This window comes from Monodelphis domestica, chromosome 6 (genome assembly GCF_027887165.1).
Source record: "Monodelphis domestica isolate mMonDom1 chromosome 6, mMonDom1.pri, whole genome shotgun sequence".
NCBI classification, from domain to species: domain Eukaryota; kingdom Metazoa; phylum Chordata; class Mammalia; order Didelphimorphia; family Didelphidae; genus Monodelphis; species Monodelphis domestica.
The window spans coordinates 72,562,473-72,582,275 of NC_077232.1; the positions used below are offsets into that span (position 1 = coordinate 72,562,473).

Here is a 19,803-nt window from a genome sequence, read left to right on the forward strand (position 1 = left end):
GGTCTTTCCAAATTCAAACCTACTGTTCTATCCACTATGCCATTTAGCTGTCATTTAGGAAACTAGAGCTTTGGGAAGTGAAATGACTTGGCTATGCTCATAGAATGCCCCTTATTGGTAATGTTGAAGGGGATTCTCAATCAGATAGAAACTGAATTGAATGACTGAGGTCTCTTCTTGTTCTTAGATTTGTGTAGAGTTCTGTGACTATCCATGTTTTGACAACCTCATTGGACTGTTATGAGGATCAGTCATGAATATTCTATATAGTCTCACCCCTCTATCCCTATTTTCCATATCCCAGAACCACCTTTTCTCCTTTCTTCTCCTTCCTGCCTATAGCAGCACCCTTTCACCATCACTGTCCTTGCTCCTTGGTACCCTGGACCTGAGGAATAAGTTCACTATCTGGAGCCCCTTCCTGACTAGGTCCAGAATATATCCCCAAACCTTACTGTGCTCTCTCTCTCTCTCTCTCTCTCTCTCTCTCTCTCTCTCTCTCTCTCTCTCTCTCTGTGTGTGTGTGTGTCTCTCTCTCTCTCTCTTTCCGTCTCTCTCCCTCTCTCTCCTTCTCTCTCTCTCTATCTCTCTGTCTCTCTCCCTCTCTCTCTCTCTCTGTTTCTGTCTCTGTCTCTGTCTGTCTCTGTCTCTCTATCTCTCTCTGTCTCTTGGTCTCTCTGTCTCTGTCTGTCTGTCTGTCTGTCTGTCTCTGTCTCTTGGTCTCTCTGTCTCTGTCTGTATCTGTCTGTCTGTCTGTCTGTCTGTCTGTCTCTCTCTCTCTCTCTAGTCACGAATTTGAAAAAATTCCTTCCCAGGTCCACGAGCAGCCCAACAGACGCCCTTCCCCAGAGATGAGGAAGAAAGCCATACGTAAGTCCTGCCCTAGGAGATGATCTCCAGATCAGCTTCTGCCCCATCATGGCCTAGGGTAAACACTTACACATTCATTTTTTTAATTTTGAGTCTCAAATTCTCTCTCTCCCTCCTGTACCCATTATACACATGAAGTTCTAGAAAACATTTGGGATGGACACTTACCACAGCAAAAGCAATAGCGGCTAATGTGGTCAGACAAAATCCAACCTTGGTGGCTTCAGTGAACTGTTTAGTCCTATCCACGTAGAGGCCAAGAACCAAAGCACCAATAATCCCAAACAGGATGAACAGGGCACCGCAGAGGCCAGAAAATTCCTAAAAAAAGGAAAAAGGCCAAGCTGTCATCAGAGCTCTCAGGGCAGATGATCACCAAAAAAACATACCATCAGGGGGCAGCTAGGTAGCACAGTTGAGTGCCAAACCTAGAAGAGGGGTTCAAATCCAGTCTCAAACACTTTCTGGTTCTATGATCTGAGCCAAGCCATTTACTCCCAATTACTTAGCCTTGTTCTTCTGTCTTAAAGTTGATATTAGGACAGAAGGCAAGGGTTTTAAAAAAAATACATAGGGGGCAGTTGGGTAGCTCAGTGGATTGAGAACCAGGCCTAGAGACTGGAGGACCTGGGTTCAACTCTGACCTCAGACACTTCCTAGCTGTGTGACCCTGGGCAAGTCACTTAACCCCCATCACCTAGCCGTTACCACTCTTCTGCCTTGGAACCAATACACAGTAGTGACTCCAAAACGGAAGGTAAGGGTTTAAAAATAATACATATCATTAATATGGGGCATGCTATTACCAAGCAATACATGGATAAAGGTCTCTGTACTAGAGCACATCAATATGCCTATCAGTGGGGAATGGCAGCTCATTGCTTCCATGATGGCAACTCAGTACAATTATTGAACATCTCCTAGATGAGAAGACCCCATGCTATCATCAGTCAGAAATTTTTTCCCATCCCTCTCTTAAGAAGAATATAAGAATAATCAGAAAAACAATCAGTTCTGTGCAACGTTCTGTCATTGGGGTACCACTGCCCCCAACATCATCAGGTTCATCGCCACCACTGTCCCCCAGTCCAATAAGTATTTATTAAGTACAATGTGCTCTGTGCTAGGCACGGTTGACCACTGAGAATTCAAAGATGGAACCAGCTTCACCAGCACTGATTACTATCACCAGCCCACCTCCTCTCAACAGTACCAAGAAGTAGACAGAGCTTCTGTGAATGGTGGGTCCTGGCCAAATCTCCTTCCATCGCAACTATTCATTCTGTGATAAGCCACATCCCTCCTCATCCTGACCATTTCAGAGATAAGGAAAACTGAGGTCTGGAAAGATGCAGTAGACATTGACAGAAGTGAAATTAAATGTCAAGCTCAAGATGACACAGAAAGTTAGCGGTCAAACCTAAACTTGAACTGAAAGCTCCTTGAATCCCCAGCCCCAGGCTCACCCCAAACATACTCCATTGAACTGCTCAGCCCCTCTAAATCCCAGAACATGGTAAGAACATACATGAATATTTTTAATGTGTATGTGCTTAGAGACTGGGGACCTCTCAGATAAACTCCCCTGGCATACTTTACCTTCATTTCTAGGAAGGAGAAGGAAATAGAAGCAAACAGATGTCAGGAAATTCCCATGGCAGTGCTAAAAATACCAACAGTGTCTTCCATGGCCTTTAGAGGCCTCTCTCAGTCCTGCAAACCGAGGGTCCAGAAGTTCCTATAACCCCCTTTCCAAAGATTCTCTCAGGCTGTGCTCAAAGAAACCCCACTGACACTAGGAGCCCCAAGCAGCCTCCTGTAAAAAATAAAGGGAAATTGTCTTACAGAATCCAGGTGTACAAGGAGAGGACTCGACAAAGAGGAAGGCATAGAGGGAACACCTAGACCCCACAATCATCTAGACTGGTCAAAGGAGGGAAGAATATACCCTGCCTAGGGTTGGGTGCAGAAATATATTACCCTCAATAAATGAAAAAGTGAAATTAGAAGGAGGGTAAGTTAAACAAAGGATTAATACTAAACAAAGCAAACTCTTAAGGATGTACAAAAATATTCATGGCAAGGGGCAACTAAGTGGCTCAATGGATTGAGAGCCAGGTCTAAAGAAGGGAGGTCCTGGGTTCAAATTTGACCTCAGATATTTCCTAGCTGGGTGACCCTGGGGAAGTCACTTAGCCATCATTGCCTAGTCCTTACTGCCCTTCAGCCTTAGAACCTATTTACAATATTGATTCTAAGACTAAAGGTAAGTGTTTTCTAAAAAAAAATGATGGCAGCTCTTTTTGAGATGGTAAAGAATTGGAATCTGAGAGGTTGCCTATCAATTCATGAATGGGAAAGAATACTATTGTACCTTTTTTTCCTTTTTTTTTAATGCTTAATGCTGGATGTTGTTTTTCATGTTGTCACAGACTCTTTGTGACTGCATTTAGGGTTTCTTGGCAAAGATACCAGAGTGTTTTTTTATTTCCTTCTTCAGTTCATTTTTACAGATGAGGAAACTGAGACAAATGAGGCTAAGAGACTTGTTCAGGACCACACAACTAGGATGTGTCTGAGGCCAGATTTGTAAAGGTAAATGAGTCTTCCTGACTCTAGGCCTGGTGCACTATTGATTCTGCCACCCAGCTGCCCTGCAATTGTGCTTTAAGAAATATTGACGGGGAGGGGGGGGGGGCAGCTGGGTGGCAGCTGGGTGGCTCAGTGGATTGAGAGCCAGGTCTAGAGACGGGAGGTCCTAGGTTCAAATCTGGCCTCAGACACTTCCCAACTGTGTGACCCTGGGCAAGTCACTGCACCCCCATTGCCTAGCCCTTACCACTCTTCTGCCTTGGAGCCAATACACAGTATTGACTCCAAGACGGAAGGTAAGGGTTTTTATTAAAAAAAAAAAAAGAAATATTGAAGGAGGAAGCTTCAGAGAAACCTGAGAAGACTTCTATGAACTGATGCAGCCTGAATTGAGCAGATACATCTATACTGTACTAAACTACCTCTGAGAATGCTAGTAGGAAGAATATTTCTGGAGTGTTTTAAGTCACCTTTATTATACAGCATGGAGAAAAACACCTTTTTTAGATGATAAAGCAAAAGTTGTTGCCTTCTTATGAACATTCTTTAATAAACTTATTTAAAAACTCAACCCCTCCCCCAGAAAACAATTAATATAAAATGACAACAATATGGTAAAGTCAAATAACCTTGCATGGCTTAGGAACTCTGGTCACCCATGACTACAGAGGACTAATGATGAATACTAACTACCTCCTAATAGGGAGGTGAGTCATAGGGAAGAATGGAATATATAAATAGTTCTAGCTTTATGTAAAGTTGCATTATGCACATTTGACTTTACATAAAGAATTCTGAAAGAAATAAAGACTCATTCCAAAAAACACCTATGTTAACTTTACTGTGCAACACTGTGCTGGGACTCGGTGCCCCAAGGCCTCCCACCCCTTGCCCCCTCCCAAAAAAAAACTTTTAAAATCCCTTCTCTAAGTAAAAACAGAAAAATGGATATAGGAGAGACCCCCAGTGAGGGATGGAAGTTTGGTTTGAGATCTCCATTGTCCTGCTCAGCCCACTTGCCTGGGTGACTATCTCTGCCCTCCCCACATCCCACATTGTCCTCTCCTGTTTGTACCTGTGTCCAGCCCCCATGCAACTACCCTCTACTTCTTCTTCTTCTTGGTTCCAACTATGTCCCCACATGGCTGGCCCCGGCCCCTGTGTTCCTCTTCCTACTCTAGATTCTCTGTCCCTAAACCTGAAGCATCCTTGAACCATGTTCTGGTCCCCTCTCTCAGACTGCCCCCTTTTTTCTTTTCTTCCTGCCCCCCTCCCTTTCCCATGTCAGTAAATTCACATGATGTAAAAATAGCTTTCTTTAGAGGTCTGTAAGTGAGAACTATGTATAGGTAGACATAGATGTTTAAATGTGTAACATGAAACATGTGTATATATATGACATGACTGACAAAAATTTGCTTTGCTTGACTGTATTTGTGACAAATTGGGGGGATTCTTTTCCAGGAGAAAAGTTGGCTTTTTGCTGACTGAAAGGGGTACCATCTAAACTAAATGAGTAAGGAACCAGCTTAGGTCACCAGATTCCCCTTGAGTTTTTTCCCTTGCACCCATGCCCTGGAAGTGAGAAAGTTTCTCACCTGTGGTATGGGCATGCCTTGAGGGAGAAAGAATCTTCTCTGGATATTCTCTGAATGAGGTGACTAGCTGGGTCTAAGGACACTTTTAGTAAATACTTTTCTCTGTATTCAGCTTGCCAAGACCATAGGAAATTCATTGAAGTAAATATAAACACAAAAAGGACATCCCAAGGAAAAACACTCAAGCTGCCCTGTCCGTCTCTCTAGAGAGTAGTGCTAGTTGGCACCCATATAGTGCCAAAGGGTTTTCAAAGCCTATGGTCAAGCAACCACTATTGGAGGCAGAACTGAACCTATGTCTTTCCTGACTTGAAGCTCAGTGGTCCTTCCACTATATATTGCCTTTCAAGACAAGTGGAACTTCTGCTAAGGGTAAAAAGTAGAGATGGAAAACTGTGGAAAATATCCATAAGGAAATCCATCTTTAACTGTCCCCCAGATCTGATTCAGGAGCACTTACAACACCCTGGCAATTTCTGCAGGCTTCGTTTACACTGATTTGATCTCCCTGGACTCTTTGTAAGACTTTTATGCAAGGTACATTCCTTCTGCAATTGTCCTGGTAGGTGTACCTGTCCAACCCTTGCCATTCCTGCCCCTTGCACAAGTCAGAGATCAGATAAATTCCAGGGTAAAGGAGGAGAAACAATAATGGCTCCAGATAACAATAGTGATGACGCAGTAGAATCCAGTCCTGAAAGGTAGGACCAACCCCAGATAAACCAGTCAATGTCACCACCCACTGATTGGTGAACTATGGAAACAGCCCTGAACTTGGGAGCTGAGGGATCCAGTTCACATCGCATTCTGACAATCTGTAAGACTTTAAGTCACTTGACTGCTGGGGGTCCCACAGATCTCCTCCCTGTAAAATGAGGCTGTACTAAATGACCTCAAAAGTCCCTTCAAGCCTGTGATCTATGAGCTTGCTCTTGGGGGATCCCCTGCACTCCAAGGACAGGGGAAGAAGGGAACAGCCAGGAAAGCGGGTCTCCCTGGATCCCCACCTCAGAAAGTGTCTCAATAAAATAATGCCCAAGTAGTTGATATATTTTTGCCATTATCGTAAGAGGTATTTTATTTCTTTTTTCCATCATTTTCTCTTGATATTTTAGTGTAAAAAATAGCCTTGTAGATCATGGGGAGTTTATCTTATAATCTGTTACTTGGTTAAAAGCATTTATTAATGCCAGTAATTTTTTTCCTTTGTTTTCTAGATACACAATCATGACTTCTGCAAATAGAGATAGTTTAGCTTCTTTACTCTGAATTCCTTTAATTTCTTTTTCACGCATTGCTACTAAGATTTCTAAAACTATGTTAAATGGCAATGACAAGATTGAAAATCCTCATTTTAACTGCTCTTTTTAATGCCTATTTCTTCATTACCTATATTAGCTCATGCTTTCAAAGATTTACCTCTTAAGAGACTGTGGAAAGGCCTTACAATTCCTATTAAGAAATTTTTTTCCTTAACCCAAGTAAGTCCTCCAAAGAAAGCCTTTTAGTCAAAGGCTTCCTCTGCATCTAATATGTGATCATGTAGTCTTTGGGTTTTTGTGGTTGTTGAGAAGACTGTACAATTTTCCTGTTCTTAAACAATCCTTGGATTCCAATTATAAAGACAATTTGGTCTCAGTGGACTTTTTTTTTTTTTTTAATAATTTCATATTCTTGGGGCAGCTGGGTGGATCAGTGGGCTGAGAGCCAGGCCCAGAGATGGGAGGTCCTGGCTTCACATATGGCCTCAGACACTTCTCAGCTGTGTGACCCTGGGCAAGTCACTGCACCCCCATTGCCTAGCCCTTACCACTCTTCTGCCTTGGAACCAATACACAAAGCTGATTCTAAGAAGGTAAGGGAAAAATAAAAAGGAATTTAACAATCTACTGGTGACTATTTTGTTTCATATTTTTGCAACAGGTGAGAAGTATTCACAAGTCTTTTTGTTTTCCTTTCCATGAGGGACTATATCTTTTATTCAACTGTATCACTATTTACTGCTAGTTTTATTATAATATGATCTATAATATATCATACACAAAGTGTTTATGTTTGCTTATGTAATCTATATAGCCTAGCACATGAATACTAATATGTATACACATTTTATATAAAATGCACACTATATATGTGTATATATATATATGCATTTTTTTTTGGCTTTGCCTTTCCCATTAAGTCTTCTTTGTCTATCAGAATCAGTTTAATACTCTGTTTGGCTTTAGAATTTCTTATTTGTCTTTTATAGTGATCATAGGCTTTTGGAAAATTATAATGGGAGATCTTATTTATTTCTCTGCATAAAGATGCTTTCCTTTTTGAAATTTGTTGCCAAATTATTAGGTTCATGGGTGTTTAAGACTGACATATCTTCATTTTGTATAGAACATTTTATCAAAATACAAAGTATCCCCAAAGTCTTGAAACTATACCAGGAGGGCAGTTAGGTGACTCAGTGGATTGAGAGCCAGATCTAGAATCAGGAGGTCCCAGACTCAAATTTGACATGACACTTCCTAGCTGTGTGGTCCTGGGCAAGTCACTTCACCCCAGTTGCCTACTCTTCTGTCTTGGAACTGATACTTAGTATCAATTCTAAGCAGAAGAAATATATATAATATGTATGTTTTATAACTTTTTCTTTACTAGGGCAATTTAGAACATGTGCTTTTAGCATTATAACTGTTAGATTTCTCTTTTCTTCAGTTACTATCAGAAAGGAATACAAGCTTTTAATATATAGATATTTCTATTATTAATCTGAACTTAACAGGGTTTCTTCAGGAAGTTCCTCTATATTTATACAAATAATTATGTAGCATTCTAGACTTAAGGGACAGCTAGATAGTGCAGTGGATAGAAAGTCTGGCTTGGAATCAGGAAGACTGGAGTTCAAAATCAGTTTCCGATACTCACTAGCTAGAATACTCTGTGCAAGTCACTTAATCCTGTTTGCCTCGGTTTCCCCATCTTTAAAATTAATGGAAGAAGGAAATGGTGAACTAGTTCGATATCTTTGCCAAGAAAACCCCAAATAGGGTCATGAAGAGTCAGACACTACTGAAGAACAACTAAATAACAACAAACTTTATGCTTCCCCTTAATCAAGACTGGGACATCATTTTGGGGATTAGCCTGCTCTGCACTCTCTTCTACCTCTTGGGTTGTTGTTTTTTTCCCCCTTATTCCCCTAGATAATCCATGTATCTGAAACCTAATTTTTAACCTTTAGTGGTTTGGTCTGATTTTGTTGGCAACTGCTTTATCTTGATTGCTTTAAAGGCTTATTTTTGGGTGGATGAGGCTTTGAGAGTTCAAAGACTTCCCTGAGATGGATATATCTCTCTATAAACTTTCCAAAGCCTACTTGCAAATAGTCATCTCTTGCCTTTGTTGATCATTCGGGGGGTTGCTTGGTATATAATTCTGGATTTAGGGACTGTGCTTCTTATCTTTGCAAACACTGGGTTCCACTTTCTGGAAATCTCCCTTGTGCTCCTTGAAAAGTCCCAGTGATCCCCATAACTGTCCTCTGATAAATAATTCCTCCACTTTGAGACTTTGGGTGGCTTTCCTGTTTCCAAAGATTCTTCCTTGCTCCATTTTCTACTTTTTTTCCTTCCAACAGTCTCTCCCTTTTCCATGTCATCCTCCACTCATCTGCCAAATTCCCAAGAGAGAGGTGTTGTTCTATCACTTTCCCTGATCAAAATCTTTAACGGCTCTTCCTCTTACTTTTAGGGTAAAACAAAGCCACTTCAGCCCAATGAATCTGGCTTTAGTCTACCTTTCCAGACATTTCCTATTAATCAGTCAATCAATTATCATTTTTAAGTGCCTTCTACCTGCCAGCCATTCTCTTTCATACAACTGACAATTCTAACCCAACTTGCTTATTAGCTGGTTCCTGAAGTTGACATTTCCTAGTCTCTCTGTATGTCTTTTCAAAGACTGTCTGGAATCAACTCCTTCATCTCCGCTTCTCAGAATAGCTAACAAACACCCTGCAAGATTCAGATCAGGTGCCACCTACTACAAAAAGTCTTTTCTGATTCCTCACTTATTACCTAGCACCTTCTTTCTTCTTGTCATCTAGCATTTACTTACCAGTGTGCATCTATCCACATCCTTCCATCCTCAAAACCACCACTAGAAAACCACACTAGAAGGGAAGCTTCTTGAGGGCAGGAGCTTTTCCACTTGAGGTTTTGAATCCCAAGCAGCATGTATATAAAAGATATTGAATAAATGCCTGTTGGATTAGAAATGAAATTTCTTGCTGCCTTATGGCGTTTAATGGCACCAACCCTGCCAACTCCTTCATTTGCCTCTCTAAGGAGAACTAGAAGGGAGAAGTAGTTTGAACCTTTTCTTTTAGCTGTATCTTTCTTATATTTCCTGGTGTCATTTAGAGCAAGACTATTCCTCCTATTAACCAAGTATCTCACAAGTATTTAGAAACAGCTAGAATACCAATATTAAAATGTGAAATTCTTCACATTCTCTGCCTCCTTTTCTACCAGAAACAGAAGGAATTGTATAGTACTGAGGGTCATTTTGTATTTTTTATCTATCTTTCATCCTGATCCCCACCATCTATAAGGATGATATTAGAAAATAAGAATTGTTTTATTAGTTTAGGGATACTAATTGGGGCTGTTGCAAGGAAGGAAGCTGTGGTGTAGACCTGGGATGCTTTGGGCTTATTTCATGAATTGTCTATTTCATGGGTGGCCATGGCCAAAACATTCATTACCAACCTCCCATCCAAGAATAATGCAGGGAAAATGTTTACAAAAAGAAAGGAATAGGGGCTGGATCTGTGATAAGGAACTCCCAGGTGAGGAATGTCCTATTGGTACAAGCTGATGCCTATTCTGCAAAGTATATAGTCTCATAAGGCATACCACAGTCCTGAGGCCTGAGAAGTGGTCAACAAATATTTGTTGAATTGCATAAAATCTGAAGACCATGAAGCATAAATCTCTTCTGACTATGACTCAGAATAGCACAGATACAAAATGAAGTCTGTCTTCCTAGCTCTCTTAGGCATCCTTATTTACACTCTGTAGTTTGTATTAGTCAGGTCGATCCAATATCCCATATCTTTGCTCCATCCCCATTAGACTGTGAGCTCCTAGAAGCGGATTTTATAGGACTTTGCGAAGAGTTGGTGTTAATTAAATGTTTGTTGAATTTGAACTGAATCCTACAAAGTCCAAGTGACTTTGTAAGACATAGGGAGATTGGAAGATGGATCCATCTTTCAAGGCAGTTACAGGCAATGGACAGAATATTAGACTGTGAAAACGAGAAGACCTAGGTACCACCACTGATGAAGGGAACATAAATCAACATGTCTAAAACAAAGTTCATTTTCTTTCTTCCAAAACTCTTACCCATTTTCAACTTCCATTTTACAAAAGTCTAGAGCACAATCACTGACCTCTCTCTTGCTCACTCCAAATAGCCACTCAATTGCTATATATTTTATATAGCATATATATAATGTCATTTCTTTCTCTACATGTCTCACATGCATAACTTTTCCTCCATTTCCATAGCCACCACCATGGTGCAGGCCCTTATCACATCTCCAATGGACTATTATGGTAGCCTCCTAACAAACTTCACAATTTTAAGCCTTCCTCCACTCCAACAACAACGACAGAGAAGTTGCAGGACTTGGGGACCAAGATGCAAGAACCAGAGTTCCAATGGAATGTCCCCAGTTGGGGGCAGTTTGAGCTGACTGGGGGGAGGAGACTTTATCTCTGACTGGAAATCACTCTTTTTCCTTGGAGGTTTGAAGCTGGATGAAAGATTTTTGGGAGGCTGATTTGATTTTGGGGGTTTCTCTGGCTCTGAGCAGTTGAAGTTGACACTGAGAAGAGAAACTTGGCTTTTGGGGACTGGGTCTCTGTTTCTCTGGCTCTGAGCAGTGGAAGCTGACCAGGGGGGAAGCTTTTGAGTTGGTGGTCTATTTGAGAGTTGAGCTGGCCAGGAGAAAAGGAGAGATTTTGAGCTTTCTCTCTGGGGTTAAGCTGAGAGACCTGGCTGATTTGTGAAGAAGAAAGAAAGAAGATTTTGAACTGCTGCTGTCTTCCATCTCCCTAACTGTCTCAGAGTCACAGTTTGTGACTGGAATACTTCCTCAAACCTTTCTAAAAATTATCCCCATATTTTAGGGAAATCCTCATCCCTCTAACCTCAGTTTCCCATCCTGTTATCCCAATAAACCCCTTGACTGATAAAGCAACTGGAGTATCTTTATAGTTTACTCAGGAGGGAGGGAAGAAGCAAAGACTTCAAGAAGATTTGGGAGGTGAGGGAGGCAAAAGGGAGAGGTTGGTTAAGGAAGGGAGTGAGTGAGAAAGGAGGTTAGGAAATAGATTGATTCATCAGCAATCAGTAGGGGTCAATAGGCAAACCCCAGAGTATCCTCCAGTATCTATCTAAAGCAGTATTCCCTTTGTACCAGCATCCATGTGTGGTAGCATCCCTCAGCATTTTTCTGTTCTACCTCCATCACCAATAAGCAGGTTTAGGTTCCTGTAGCAGCTCTCTCAAGTCATAGCCACAGAACAACAGTCATTGCTGAAGAAACAGTTTCCCCTCAGTTTACCTTCTCTATTTCAATCAGTAGTAGTTTCCCTTCAGTTTATTCTTTTATTACAATTCCCATAGCCACCATCATGGTGCAAGCCCTTATCACATCTTCAATGGACTATTATGGTAGCCTCCTAACAAATTTCCCACTTTTAAGCCTTTCTCTACTCCAGTTCATCCTCCTTTCAATAGCAAAAGCATGTCTACATGCCTAGATCATGTATGATCATGCCAGCCCTCCCTACCTCACATCTATTTGATAAACTCCAAAGGCTCTCAATTACTTCCAGGAGAAAATAGAAAATCCCTCTTTGTCATTTAAAACTCTTCATTATATGGTCTCTTCCTGCATTTTGAAGTCTTCTGACATTTTATTTCCCTTGAATTAATTAATGTTAATTAATATATTATTTATTATGAATATTTTTAATTAATATAAAATATTCCCCCACCAATATAGGTTTATATTTATGATCCAATGATATTGACCTCCTTGTTTTTGCACACACTCTCATTTCCTGTCTCTGTGCCTTTGTGGGGGCTTTTCCTCATGATTGAAATATCATCTTCCTACTCTTCAACTAAGCATTCCTTGCTTCCTTAAATACTCAGTTCAAATGCCACATGTTCAAGGAGGCCTTTTCTTAGCCTTCCCCTCTTTCCCAACCCCAAGTTGCTAGTGCCTTCCCCTATGAGATCATCTAACATCCAATCTATTTGTTTTATATATTCTGAAGAATTACATGTTGTCTCCCTGATTAGAACATAAACTCCTTGAAGGAAAGGAACTGTTTGTGCTTTTTCTTTGTTTCCCCAGGGTTTAGCACAGACCCTGGTACATAATAAATAGTATTAATATTAATTTTTACATATAAATTACTAATATTAATAATGTAATATACAAATGATTGTTGATTGATTACTTAGGTCTCCATTTTCCCATTTGGAAAATGAGTGAAAGGAGATGTGAAAACAACAATCCAATTTTATAATAGTCATTAGTAGCTTACCACTTCCTTGGCCAGTGATGGCAAACCTTTTGGAGACTGAGTGCCTAAACCGTAACCTTCCTGCCTCATGTGAGTCCCCCACCTTATGCCAGACAAGGGAGAGAGGAAGCTCTCCCATTGGGCTGCTGGGCAGAAAGGTGAGTGATGAAAGAAATGTCCTCAGACATGTGTAGAGGGGGGTAAGGGAGCAGCCCCTCCAGCATGTACCATAGGTTCACCAACATGGTCCTAGGCTATATAAGAATACAAAAAAGTGAAAAATGACACCCTGCCTCCAGCATGTTGTTGTTGCAATTTGAGTCATTTTCAATTACGTCCAACTCTCAGTGTCCTGGTAAAGATATTGGAGAGGTCTGACATTTTCTTTTATAGATCTTTTTTTTTTTTTACAAAGGAGGAACTGAGAAAAATAAGAATTTGTCCATGATTACACAGTTAATAGGTGTCCAAGGTGGGATTTGAACTCATGAAGATGACTCTTCCAGATTCCAAAGTAGCTTACATTTTATAAACAAACTACATAAGTCTAAGGTTCAATGTGATAGGGGCATAAAAGATATCCATATATAAATACACTAAGAAAATTTGAGGAGAGGGAGGTCCTTTCTAGCTCTAAGGGCCATTATTTTCCATTTGGCTGCTTTCCAAGACTTCATGGTTTCTAGAAACTCATCATCCTGTGAAATGATAACTTTTCATCCCTGAAACTCATACCTCCTTGGTATCTCCTGCTCTTGGGGACTGTCCCTATTTCATACTAGAGAAGATCAAGAGTGGATATCAGAGAACTCCACCTGGATCCTCTTTAAAAAAAAAAACACACACAACAAAAACCCCTATCTTCAATCTTATAATCAATACAAATATTGGGTCCAAGGCAGAGGATCAGTAAGGGCTAGGGAATGGGAGTTAAGTGGCTTGCCCAGGGTCATACAATTAGGAAGTGTGTGAGTCCAGAATTGAACCCAGATCTTTCTGTCTTTAGGTCTGGCTCTCTATTCACTGAGCCACCTAGCTAGCCCCCTGCCCCAGGGCACCCAGGGCAAAAGCCACCTCTTTATTTCCTACCCAGCTTCATCATGTCTTCCCAACTCCAATCCCATATTCCCCATCCCTTGCTTACATTGGAATAGCCTTTCACACAGAGGATCTGTTCCAGCAGGGCAGAGAAAGCTGTGAAAACACCAATGCCGCCTCCAAAGCACAGGGCCAAGATGATGTATGCCTTGTTCCGAAGGAGCTGGAGAAGAAGACCAAGGAGACAAGTGAGACCTAAAACCAGCTGAAACTCCACTGTGAGGCCTCTGTCCTAAGACTCTGCCCCCAGGCTCCCAGAAATATCCCAGACCAGCACCTGTGCAGAACAAGAGATGGTAGGAATCTATTCATGTGGCAGACCAAATCTGGGAAGTCAGCAATGATATTATCCCTGACACACATGTCACATGTTATTTGTGACACATGTACAACTCATGATACAATTCAGAGTATTTATGGCTTTTCCAGACATACGTGGCCTATACAAAAGAGAAGCTCATGGAACATGTTATATGTAATATGCAAAACCAGGAGAATTCCTTTGGATCCATGACGAATGATGTATAACCCGAGAGCTACAGGACTAATATATATTGCATGGTTCTCATATGGAACAACCTACTTCTTGTCTCTAGGAAGATGAAGTATGGAGGCATGGAACCAGGCACAACTTCTGATGAGAGACCACACACTCCCTCCAACCCCCAAACTCCTCCTGGGGCTCCTAGGAACATTTTTGGCCACCTCCCCCAGGCCCTTAATCTAGACTTAGATTTCAGAGAATCCACAAATTTGGATAAAATGACAAATCACTGGCTAATGACAGAAAAGGAAAGTAATGAGTGCTGGATGGGATGCGGAAAAATTGGGACACTAACGCATTGCTGGTGGAGTTGTTAATTGATCCAACCATTCTGGAAGGCAAGTTGGAACTATGCCCAAAGGGCGACAAAAGACTGTCTTGCTCTTTGATCCAGTCATAGCACTGCTGGGTTTGTATCCCAAGAGATAATAAGGAAAAAGACCTGTACAAGAATATTCATAGCTGTTTGCTTTGTGGTGGCCAAAAATTGGAAAATGAGGGGATGCCCTTCAATTGGGGAATGGCTGAACAAATTGTGGTATATGTTGGTGATGGAATACTATTGTGCTCAAAGGAATAACAAAGTGGAGGAATTCCATGGAGACTGGAACAACCTCCAGGAAGTGATGCAGAGCGAAAGGAGCAGAACAGGAAAACATTGTACACAGAGACTGATACACTGTGGAACAATCAAATGTAATGGACTTCTCTACTAGCAGCAATGCAGTGATTCAGGACAATTCTGAGGGACTTACAAGAAAAAATACCACATCCAGAGAAAGAACTGCGGTGAATAGAAACACAGAATAAAAACAACTGCTTGATCACATAGATCAATGGGGGGGATATGATTGGGGGTGTAGACTCTAAGCAATCACCCTAGTGCAATTATCAATAATAGGGAAATAGGTCTTGACCAATGACACATGTAAAACCCAATGGAATTGTGTGTCAGCTATGGGAGAGGGTGGGAGAGGGGAGGGAAAGAACATGAATCATGTAACCATGGAAAAATATTCTAAATTAATTCATTAAATAAACTTTTTTTAAAATGGCAAATCACATCTTTATTTTAATTAACCCCTGAAATTTAGCTTTTCCTTCAATTATGAATGTAGGCCATAAGGTAGGGGTTGATCGACTTCACCAGCTTGCTAAAGGGAACTATGATGATACAAGATACAAGATACCATGATACAAGAAAGGTCAAGAATATCTGCATTCGCCCAACTTTCATGTTACAGATGAGTGAATTGAAGTGGCACTTGACTAAGGTCACACTAAGAGAAGCAGTGATAGTCTGGGTGTCAGTCTTCCCCCTTCCTTACAGGTTAGCCCTTGGGTGACTAGTGTCCCCCCTTTATTGCATTCTAAGAACCCAGGGCTGACCAGGGAGATATATAAAGTCAAAGCCAATTCATTCTTTTACTTGTCAAGCTGTTGCTGAATGCTCTCTAGAGGGGAGGATGAACCATTGGGCAAAGTAATGTGGAGAGGATATTTTCTACCTTCTTAATTAACTATACCCTGTTATAAATTAACAAAGAATCCCTTTCCATGCAGCCTTGCCTGATAGTTTCAGTCTGCATTAATATATTCCTTCCATGAAGGAACTCCAAATATAGAACTACAAACTCCAGACTTGGATCCTATAGTCTTCTCTAATTACTGATTATTATTATTATTAATGTATATATTATTATTATTATTATTATCAAAATATGCATTTTATCTCCCCTACAGACCCTGAGGCAGGGCTCAGGTCTGTTTTTCCTCTTGTGGCCCATTCCCTCTCTTTATTCCAACTCTGAGCTCCTTAAGTATAAATCCTGGTAAGTAAGTCTCCTCCTCCTCCTCTTCTTCTCTCTTTGACTCAGAATCAGGGCTGATCTTCTTTAGGGTCTCCCTGTGCCCCAAGTAGTGCCAATATGACTTTGCCTACAATGAGTAAAGCCAATGGCTAATCAGGACTTTGGGAATTCTCCCTGAATTGTACATTCCTGGCTTCTGAGGCCAAGAGGAAGAATGACCACGATTCCAGGTCTTGGGTTCCTCGTATGTCTGTCCTGAAAGGCACTTACCATCCACATTCCTGTAAGAAAAGGCTCTGAGGTAGAGGTGACAGCTCCCATGGATGGAGGAGTTGGAGGGACACTTTCCCAAATGCAGGCACTGGCGAGGAAGCAGGCAAGACCAGCAGGGATCATGTAGACTCCAAGCTGGCAGAAGACACACACAGGAATGTGTATATATGCATGCATGGGGAGAAGCTCAAATACACAGTTTATGGTCACTGGGTCAATTACCACTCTACTATGTGCCTACTACATACCAGGTACTATGCTAAGTGCTAAGCATTAAAGAAAGACAAAAAACAATCTTTGCTCTTGGGATTGGAGTCTAATGGGGGCCATAACAAGCAAATAACTAGGTACAAACAAGATGAAGACAGGACAAATTCTGGGTAATCTCTGAGGGAAGACCCTGAGATTAAGGAGGACTGGGAAAGATTCCTTGAACATTTGACATTAATTCAGATTTGAAAGACACTAAGGAAGCTGGGAGGCAGAGTTGGGGAGGGAAAACCTTCCAGGACTGAGGGTGGCCAGTAAAAACAGCTCAGACTTGGAAGGTGACAGCGTCTTATGAAAGGGATAGCAAGGAGGTAAATGTCAGAGTACATGAAGGGAAATGAGGTCTATGAAGACCAGAAAGACAAGAAGGCTCCAGATAATGAAGGGCTTTGAAAGCCAAACAGAGGCTTTTTGATTTAATTCCATAGATAATAGGGAACCAATGGAGCTATTGAAGGGGGAATGGAGTGTGCCATGATCAGACCTGCACTTTAGGAAGACCAGTTTAATAGCTGAGTGGAGAAGGGATTGGAGTGAGGAGAAATTTGTGGCCTGGAGAACAGCCAGCAGGTTATTGCGATATTCCAGGAATGAAGTGATGATGGCCTGTACCAAGATGGTAGTAGTGTCAGAGGAGAGAAAGTGGAGTTAAGAGGGATGTTGTGAAGTTAAAATTGAGAGGCCTTGGCAACAGATTTGAAATGAAGATTGGAGAGAGAGGAAGGCATAGAGGATGATTCCAAACTTGTGAGCTTGGACTAGATAGCTGGGAAGATGGTGGCACCCTGGACAGTAATAGGAAAGTTAGGAAGATGGGAAGGTTGGAGATGTGAGGTAAACAATGGACCCATTGAGTTTAAGATGTCTGTCATGCATCCAATCCAAGATGTCTAAAAGACAGTTGAGAACTGTAGGAGTAGAAAAACAGAAGAAAAACAACTGCTTGATCACATGATTTGATGGGGATATGATTGAGGGTGTAGACTTTAAATGATCACCCTAGTGCAAATATCAATAATATGGAAAGGGGTCTTGATCAATGACACCTGTAAAACCCAGTGGAATTGCTCATTGGCTATGGGAGGAGGATGGAAGGAGAGAGAAAGAACATGTATCATGTAACCATGGAAAAATATTCTAAATTAGTTAAAAAAAGTAAAAATAAAAAGCAGTTGAAGGGGCAACTAGGTAGCTTAGTGGGCTGAGATGAGAGGTCCTGGGTTCACCTCTGGCCTCTGACATGTCCTAGCTGTGTGACCCTGGGCAAGTCATTTAACCCCCATTGCTTAGTCCTTACTGCTCTTCTGCTTTGGAACCAAAACTTAGAATTGATTCTTTATTTTTTTTTCAAACCCTTACCTTCCATCTTGGAATCAATATTGTGTATTGATTCCAAGGCAGAAGAGTGGTAAGGGCTAGGCAATGAGGGTTAAGTGACTTGCCCAGGGTCACACAGCTGGGAAGTGTCTGAGGCCAAATTTGAATCTAGGACCTCCCATATCTAGGCCTGGCTCTCAATCCACTGAGCTACCCAGCTGCCCCCCTTAGTCTTGATTCTGAGAAAGAAGGTAAGGATTAAAATTTAAAAAGCCAGTAGGAGATGTGAGACTGGAGGTCAAGAGAGAGGTTAAGGCTGGATCATAGTGACTACACAGGAACATAGAGTTTTGAACACGGGAGGCAGGAGCCATGATTCAGCCACAGTGGATTACCATTAATGGAATATCTTCCTCCGTTTTCACAATTACAGGAGACCCCACATTAGCCAGGAGGACGCCCAGAGGATTTGCTGGATTAAATACAAAATCAGGAAAAGGGTACTTAGTTCTCTGGGCTTTAAAAGCATTTATCCAAAAAAACTAAAATACCCCATCACTTCATGACCACTCCCCAGCACACTGCCCCCAATCCCACCACCTTGGCAACAGATTCAATATGAAGATTGAGAGAGATGGAGGAGTAGAGGATGCCACCCAAGTTGTAAGCCTGAACTGGATGGCTGGGAGGATGATGGCACCCCAGATGATAATAGGTTAATTAGGAAGAGGGGAAAGATGGAGAGGTGGGATGAATAGTGAGTTGCTTTGGACCCGCTGAGTTTCCGCCCTTGTGTCTAATCGTGTGACCCTTTCCCCCACCCCATCTCTGTCCAACACCAAACTGGGCAATGCTAGAAAGAGGATGATCAGGGTCTGACCCCAGGCCCTCACTCAGGACTCTCAGACTAGTGAAAGACAGAAGAGGGACAGATCTGAGCCCTGACCTAAGTTTAGGAGTTCAGAGTTGGGAGGAATAAGCTTTAAAACCCAAACAAATATTAGAAAACATGCAAAACTATATGTCTGGGTCTTACCTACTTCACAACCTCTCCTAGTGACCAAAGTGCCCATTTTACAGGCAGCACCTAAAGTTATAGCAAGTTGTCCATGGCCCTTGGAGAATCAGCTGATCGGTGTCAGTCCCCAAAGCCCAACCCTGGCTAAGGTCCCAGACCCAGGACAGAGTAATCTGTCTACTTTAAGGGATACAAGAGATCAAAGCTGGGCTAAAATCAGATCACTAGCCTCTTAGACCTCTAGCTTGGGGGGTGGAGAGAGATCAGTTAAGAAAGAATGGACTCAAAAGTAGCTGGTTTTGTTGTCTGTTTAAACCCCAAAGTACAAATCTGAATGATCTCATTTCAGGTCCAAGAGTTCTCTTTAGCCAGAAAAGGTACATATTATATATAGCGTTACGCATGCATGCATAAATACAGACACAGATTGTCCCTACCCCCACCCCATGCAAGTACTAGCTGGGGAAAGCACCCCCCCCCCAAACACCTGACACCTCTAGGCAAATATGTCAAAAGTCACCCATTGGTCCTCAGCCTCCCTCTTGAGCCCCAGGTCCTCAGCAACTACTTATTTCAAACTGGATATACCACAGACACCTCAGACTCAATTCATCCAAAACAGAGTCCCTTATCCTTCTTCGCAAAGCCACCTCTTTCTAAAATCCCCTATTACTGCCCCAGGCCCCCAAATCTTTCTACTGTCCCAGGGCATTCCCTCAGAGCTCCCTTTGCCTCCTCATTCTCCCTCACTCCCCCTACCCATTCAATGATCAAATCTTGTTTCTCCCTCCACAAAGTCTCCCCCATCCTC

The 19,803-nt window shown here is 41.8% G+C and overlaps 1 protein-coding gene across 1 annotated transcript in view; it reads right to left on the minus strand.

The window, feature by feature from the left end:
• The window catches only part of SLC49A3 (solute carrier family 49 member 3), a 58,025-nt gene that overhangs the window by 19,453 nt on the left and 18,769 nt on the right, over positions 1 to 19,803 (minus strand). Inside the window, exons 4-7 of the mRNA XM_056802245.1 lie at positions 18,370 to 18,446; positions 16,385 to 16,522; positions 13,806 to 13,922; positions 1,039 to 1,191 (exon numbers count right to left, since the gene is read on the minus strand). Of these exons, the coding sequence (XP_056658223.1) occupies positions 1,039 to 1,191; positions 13,806 to 13,922; positions 16,385 to 16,522; positions 18,370 to 18,446 (485 nt within the window). The remainder of the gene's footprint in view (positions 1 to 1,038; positions 1,192 to 13,805; positions 13,923 to 16,384; positions 16,523 to 18,369; positions 18,447 to 19,803) is intronic.